General features: G+C 25.1%; 1 protein-coding gene across 2 annotated transcripts in view; it reads right to left on the bottom strand.

Annotated features, from left to right (window-relative positions):
• Positions 1-4281: 4281 nt before the first annotated feature.
• LOC145835631 (E3 ubiquitin-protein ligase RNF13-like) overlaps positions 4282-7945 on the bottom strand; it is a 59714-nt gene continuing 56050 nt past the window's right edge. For both annotated transcript variants that reach the window (XM_082943305.1, XM_082943306.1), the window contains one exon: positions 4282-5710. In XM_082943305.1, the coding sequence (XP_082799431.1) occupies positions 5641-5710 (70 nt within the window). In that variant the 3' untranslated portion in view covers positions 4282-5640. The remainder of the gene's footprint in view (positions 5711-7945) is intronic.

Genomic DNA, 7945 nt, shown 5'->3' with positions numbered 1-7945 from the left:
TAACGGTCAGCGCCACCGAAGCCAGCACCTATGCTACCAGCGCCAACGATCAGAGCCATCTTAGTCAGCACCACAACGGGCAGTCCCAACGGTCAGCACAACCGCAGCCAGCACTAGAACAATTAGAGCCAACGGCCGGTTCAGAAATGTCTTCCGTCAAGCCGAAAAACGCATGGGAATTATCTTCGTCTACGACCGGAAGCACAGCTGCGACTACAAACACTTTTTCCGGCATTAATTCGTCCAGAAAAGAAACAAACTCACGAAAGTTTCCTTTTTCTCTAAACAAAAGCACAGCAGCGACTACAAACACTTCTTCCAGCATTAGTTCGCCAAGCAAAGAAGCAAACTCACGAAAGTTGCCCTTTTCTCTAAACCAGGGGTCAGCAAACTGCGGCCCGCGAAGGGTAAATCTGCGGCCCGCGAGCATGTTAATGTGGCCCGCTGAGCAAAAATCTATTTTAAGTCAAGTTTGTTTAATAAATTTAGTTTTAAGTTCTTGTATGACATTTTAAAACAATTAAAAGACTTTAATGATTTAACTTAAAAATATGAAAAAGACAGATTAGCATTCTCCCAGGTTTTTTTTTAATTTCATAATAACTTTCTTCTTACAACAGCAAATTATTTTCTGAAAAAGTAGTGTAAAAGGTGCTTTGAATTAGTAAGATAGTTATATAATACCTATTTGGTATAAACTACATTCGAATGTTTTCCGTTTTGTACAAAAGTAATGCATAGTAATTAACTAAAATGTCATTGTTTTAAAGTTTAGTTTTTTTACTAGTTTTTTATACCTAAGTTTCTTTTACAGATGTTTTATTTCTAGATGTTATATTCTAGTTTATACAAAAAAAAAATTAAGTGATATAATAATAATAATAATAATAATAATAATAATAATAATAATAATAATAATAATAATAATAATAATAATAATAATAATAATAATAATAATAATAATAATAATAATAATAATAATAATAATAATAATAATAATAATAATAATAATAATAATATGATGATAATAATAACAATAAGTTCAAGAAATATATGATAAAAAAATAAACTACATATCTATTTTGCTAATATTACAAAAAAAAAAAAATAATTTTACAAAACAAATATATGATAAAACAATAAACTACATATCTATTTTGCTAATATTACAAAAAAAATAATAATAATTCACAAAACAAATATAAGATACAGACTTATTTATTTTTTAAATAATTTGATTACAACAACTTTAATGTCGTTTTAAATGTTCTTTTGTGGTTGTTTAAGCCTGAATATTCATTTAATGTAATTTTTTTTAATAAATATGCTCAACTTACCTTTTTTAACTATTTTTCTAATTTATGTGATAAAAACCTCTATTTAGGACTTAGTTTTAAAAGTTTTTTTCTATTTGTTTTTTCCAAAAAAGTTTTTACTTTGTAAGATTATATTTTTTATAACTGCTTACCAAACCATTTTAAATTGTTTATTGTCATAGGAAATTATATTACCTATACAAACTGTTACGAAGTTTAACTGCCGAACGGATTATGAAACTATCTGAGTTGTTATATATGTTGTCAATAAGGATTGTAGATAGAAATTTTTATCAAAGTTATCTTCTTTATTAAATACAGCAATTGACTTTTTTTTCAAAAAAAATTTGTTTAAAATAACTTTAAAGACGCTTTAATTGTGTTTTTATTTCTGTTAAAAAGTTTATTTGTTGTAAGTTTATATATTATACCTGCTTAAAATACATTTTCATTATTTTATTTAATTTTTGTGCTAAAAACCTCTACATAAGATGTTTTATAAACGTTTATATGTTTTTTGTTACTAAAAAGTAAGTTAATTTATATTTTTATTAAAACTGTTAACTTACCATTAAAACTGTCTGTCTAATTTATGTACAAAAAATATTTTTTAAAGTTTTGGATGCTACAACTTAGTTTTCGTGTCTATTAAACCTTAAAAGTACATTTATTCCCATATTCTTTATATAAGTTGCCTATAAAGCCATGCCTCGACCAATTACTAGTGTTAATTATGTACAAAAGGGTTCTACTAAGGACGTTTAAACGGTTTTTCGTGTTTATTTTAACTGAAAGACTAATTATTGAAAACATTTAATTAAAACTTTTAAAATTATTACATTTAACTACTAAAAATAAGTTCTAGTTATTAAGTTTAACCAGATTTTTTTTTAAATATAAATTTTGTTAATGTCATTTTTTAGTTAAAATTGATCAAATTCAAACCTTTTAATCTATAAATTTGTTTTATTACGTTTCAACAGTTTCTTTTTAGTTTTAAGAGAAAAAGTATATTGGTTTACCAGTTTTAACCAAATTTATACCTTAAACTCTAAATTCTTTTCTATATACAATTTATTATTGTACTGTAAGTAAATGCTACTTTTTATTAGTTTATATTTAAAATAGATACAATTAATAAATTAATTTATGTTAAAAATATGCCTTTATATAAGTTGATTTATTTTTTTATGTATTATCTTAATTTATGCTTTTATTATAATATATTTTAAATCAATTATTTTATGTTACGTTAAATGTACTAAAATTACAAAAGTCTCTTACTTAAAATCTTTTAATATTATTATAAGTTTTATTTAACAACATTCATTTTACTTTAATATTTCATTTGTATATAAATTAATTTTTGAATAGATAACGTTGATTTTTACATGTAGTTGTGAAATAAAAAAATATTTATTTAGGTATTTTAACCTAAAAAACAACACAACTAATTTGTATAAATAGTGAAAGTAAGATAAAGCACAGTGTAAAAATACAGTAAAAAACATTTAAAAATATGCTTGTTTAAAACTGATATTTAAATTTAATTTGTCCAACTCGCATTGGTTTCATCGGTATTTAACTATTTACGATAATGAACTTTCATGTTAGGTAACAGTTAGCTTTTTTTAAACGTTGAATACTCTCTTGAAAAAAGCTATCTTTCGTGCTAAGTAGAGTGAAGGATTTGATGGCTAAATGCGAAGCCACCCCTGATTCTCTTAAGCGTTAAAACAACTGAGTATTATTGAATTTTATTGAACAACCTTGTCCTAAAGTATGACTTGCTTTGTGAAAAAAAAATTAAAAAATTAATCAATTAATACTAAATTTTAGCAACAACTCCATCTTAATGGTCTACTTGTGTTTTGAAAACCTCTTTTATATCAAAAATTAACAAAAGTTTTGGAATTATATGACATGTTTCATAATTTTCAAACATAAAAAAATCCTTTGACAAATGTGAACAGAAACACATTGAAAAAAATCTTAGAAAATTTATTAGTTTGTTTCATAATTATAAATAGATATTCATTTTTATAAGTATTCAATTTTTTTTGTTTTATTTTGTTAAAGTATTCATGCAGTTTGACCCATGATATATGTGTCAAATAAATTAAAAACGTTTTATTTAAAATTATTTAAAGTTAAGCCGCAAAAAGGATATAAAAACAAAAGTAGTCAAAAGAATAAAGTTGTGATTAGATAGGACACGTTCAAAATCCACCCAGTCAAATTCGAGAATCGCTTACCGATCGAGGGTAAGGCTTATCATCGATAGTGAATAATAAATAAAATAAATACAAAAAATTTGGTTGATTTTGATAGTATACCGTTTAGATTTATTTTTAGGTAAATTAGTTTTGTAAAATTTTACTTGTATTTTAGCAGAGGAATTAAAAATATATAACTGTTAAATATAAAATAGTAACTTTCACTAGTGTTTCAAAATGCCTTATTTACTTAATTTTATAAAAATGAATTTTCTGCCCTTAGAGTAATACTACTTTATTAAAACCATTTTAGTTTGGTTTTAACGAGTGATTGAAATTTATAAAGATCGGGGTTGTTACACGCTCAGCAGGGCGGCCTTCTAAACTAAAATTCTTAAATAACTTGAAATTAAAAACTTTAGGCAAAAATATTTTTTGAATCACCTTCATTTTAAATATTTTATACATGTAAAAAATAAAATCTAGATCAGATGAGAACAGTAACTTTAACACATAAGTATATATATCAGTTAGAATTTTTTTTCTGTAGGAAAACAATTAAAGTACCTTGACATTAATTTTTATTAACTCTAAAAAAATAATTTTAAAGATTAAATTCAATTTTTAACTTGACAAAAAGAACTTGTGCTTTAAAAAAACCCTAAAATTAATCAGAAAACCCAGAAAAGTTGTTCAATTACTATATCTAAAACAATATAGTCCTCAATAGTAAACAAAAAATATGAAGCATAAAGTTTATTTTCGGATGCAAATAAAGAACGAAATAAAAATCAAGGGCAATGTATTTATTTTTAATTGATAAAAACATCTAAAAAACTGAAAAACAAACTGATTCAAAGATATTTTAGTTCAACTTGTTAACTTAAAATGTATAACTAGTTACAAAAAGAAAAGCAGTATAAAATTTCAAGTGCATTGCAAAAAGTTTTTAGGAGTATCTACTTTTTTGTAGTATTTTAAGAGTGTCTATTAAAATGATTAGATTTAAGCAAACTTAACGATTTCGCTTAAAACTTACACAGTTTTTATAATCTTATGCGTTATTATTACTTTTTATGGGATTTTTACATTTTAAATGTTTAAAAGAAAAAGTTTATCACTACGATTATCGATTTTAAACGTATTTTTTATTCAAAAATATATTTACATGTCAAAAAATGAAATTCAATATTTATTTTTTAAGTTTTAGGTTTCTCACTTGAATTTTTAAGATAAGCTTAGCAAAATTTTGTAAAATAAATGTTATGCGCTAGAAGGTCTATATTTCATTTTAACAACTTTTTTGTCTAAATTTATTTTAATTATTTTTAAATGATAAACTTTATATATTTATATATATCAATATATTTACCATTACAAACGATAATTTAATGTATTTAATTAATAATCTGGTATGCATAAGACTTTTCATTTTAACCGTGAACAGATATTTAATAATTAGAGAACAATATACTTATCTACAATTCATCTTTATCTTTTACTAACTTTTAGTAGCAGTTTGTTAGTTGATGTCATTGTACATTGTTTATCATAAATTTAACATATACTTTGATAAAATAAATTTTGCTTTTGATTTTTTTGAATGAAAACTTAAAATAGTTTATAGTGTCTAAAAAAAATCATTTGCTATAAACGATGTTAAACTAAATGCAAGAGGATCATTTTAAAGGATTACAAAAGGTTTTGTGAAAATTTTTTTACGGGTTTTCTGAATTTCTTCAAGGTTTTTTAAAGTAAAAGCTTTTTATTTTATAATCTTTTAGTAAAAACTTACGTTTAAGGTAAAAAAACTTCATTCTTTTAAGCTCGAAATTTATAGTACTTGAATTTTAAGTAAAAATTGGTTAGTACCACTATTAAAAAACTTAATTTTTTTGTGGTTTTTGGACTCAGCAATAATATTTCTTTAAAAAAGCTTGATATTTTAATAAAAAATATATTTTTAAAATGGTAAAAAGAATTTAATATCATAAGAGTATAAGTTTATATACGCTTAAACGAGTACTATACAAAATCTATTAACAAAATTTACAGCTTTTTAATGAAAATTAGGTATTGAAATTAATAAACTTTCATGTGTAAGATTTTTATTGGGAATTTCGAGGAGTTGTTTGGTCACCAGCTAAAGTGTAAGCTTCATCCAGTTCACTTACGCAGCTGTTTTATAGTTTTTGATAATATAATTAACAAAATAAAGATAAATTTTTCTATAACTAAAGAAAAGTAATGTTATTACGTTTTAATAAAAAATAACTAAAAGAATGTAGAAATAAAATATTTAGAGATTAAAAGGAGTTTTATTTAAAATTATCAAATCAATTAGATTTATTAACAAAATTAAGTCTGTGCAAAGAAATTTTACCCGTTTTATATGTAGTCAATGTAACATATTCAATGCATTATATAATGATAGATTGGTTTAACTTGGTTTGAAATCTCTAGGATATAGAAGATGGGAATTTATTCTATTTACGCGTTAAAAAATTATTAATGGCAAGTATTAGGTTTTTTTAGTCAATTTTTCAGTTTTTCCCAGAGCTCGCTGCCTTGTGCCCCCACTTCAAATCGTGCTATTTTTAACTTAACCTTATTTTATTTATTGTTAGTTTATGTTTTTAAATCGCCCTTTTAATTTAACTTGCCTATTTTATTTATAAACTTTTTAATTTCGTCGTGAATGCTTAACTTACTTGTATTTTAGTTAAATTTTAGATCTTAAACTACTAATACTTATTAATACTAATAAATACTTTTCAAAGTATCACTACTCACCCCTAATAACCTTCCTATCTCTCTATATATAAAGTGCTTTAGATTGTCGTTTTATTATTGTACCTGAAGAGCTGTTTAGTAACCTCGGTAGTACCAATAAACGTCTGTTCAGACCGTATTGTTATTTTATAATCACTCACGTTTGTTCGAGTACTTTACTATTATCTAGCTAGATACTTTTATAGTCTATTAAACTTATTGTTTATAATCTAGAGTACACATAGTTTATATTCTATTTTAAGAAGATTTTTTATTTAAGCAATGACGAGGTTTTTGACCGAAACTTAGTTTGCATAGTAAAGTCTTGAAGAATAAATACATTATTTCTCCTCTAGTAGCTGAGATATCTTTATTTGTTTTCAAAAAATTAAAACATATAATATAATGTTTATTATAACAATTTAGTGTGCACCAGGGACGTAGCTAGCTCAAAATAGTTACGAATCTGCAAAAATCAAAACATCTGAAACAACGCGTGATAACGTCCTAGCGGGAACACAGCAATTTAAACTACCTCTAATGTTAATAAATTTAGGATTAAAAAGTGGAATGTTGAAGTACGAGTAATAACTGTATACAAGGCAATTTATTTTGCTCCACACCCCTATGACTCTTTATGTCATGCCACTTGTGTAAACCCAGAAAACATTCATTAAAAATAAGTATTAAAAAAAATCACAATTTAACTCAAAAATTTATATTGTTTTCAAAGTCAAACAATTTTTGTAACATAAAATTGTAAGATTTTGATTTTTGAAGCCACAGCTTCCATTAGAATCAACTTTGCAATGCAGCTTTTTGACAAATTAAAGCTTTCACGCGCTAAATGTTACAATTTGGATGTATTTAACTTGTTTAATTTTTACGACACTAAAATTGCTAGAGTACATATATGTCAAAATTATCTCTCAGGAGTGCATAACCAAGTATAATTGAATACTAAAAGCTAAGAAAGCAGAGTCTTTTCAAGCTGAAATAAAAGCAAGTTTTTCGCACATAAGTATACGTTTCTGCAGAAACGTACAAAGCTACGTCCCTGGTGTGCACAGCTTTTTAAAAGGTTGAAGACCACTGAAATAGACAATGATCGCAAACAACAAACTCTGCAAAACACAATGGCAGTTTTTTCATACTAATATGATTACTAGTTAACACGAAAATGTAAGCATAATTAGTAGAAAAGTATAACCATATTCACTGCTATTGAGTATTAACTTTATTTATTTTTAGCTAGCTAGGGTTTGATCAAAAGCCATCGGTAGACTGAGACTGGTTTCGTCCTTATTTGGACTCTCCAGTCTGACATAATTGAAAAACTTGCAGAAATAGATCTCCAAACATTGCAGATTATTATTATAAGACATGAAGCAACCGTTTGCTGGTGTTGATCGAGTTCGTCAGCATTGTCTTTAATACGTTATATGTGAGGCAAGACAACTGGTAAGCAAGTATCGGTAGGATTTTCTATAAGTAGAATTGCTGCAATCAATTCTGCCCATTATTTGATGTGATGTCATTAAAATTATGGGTAGTATCTAGATGTTGCTGCAATTAAGTTGCTGCAATTAAATGAAAAATAAAATACTGTCTAGGCTTTATATAAATATTATGGATAGTTTT

Source organism: Thalia democratica, chromosome 5 (assembly GCF_965202585.1).
Source record: "Thalia democratica chromosome 5, ktThaDemo2.hap1.1, whole genome shotgun sequence".
Taxonomy (NCBI): domain Eukaryota; kingdom Metazoa; phylum Chordata; class Thaliacea; order Salpida; family Salpidae; genus Thalia; species Thalia democratica.
The sequence above is the reverse complement of the archived record's forward strand: the minus strand, read 5'-3'. Positions and strand labels throughout refer to the sequence as shown.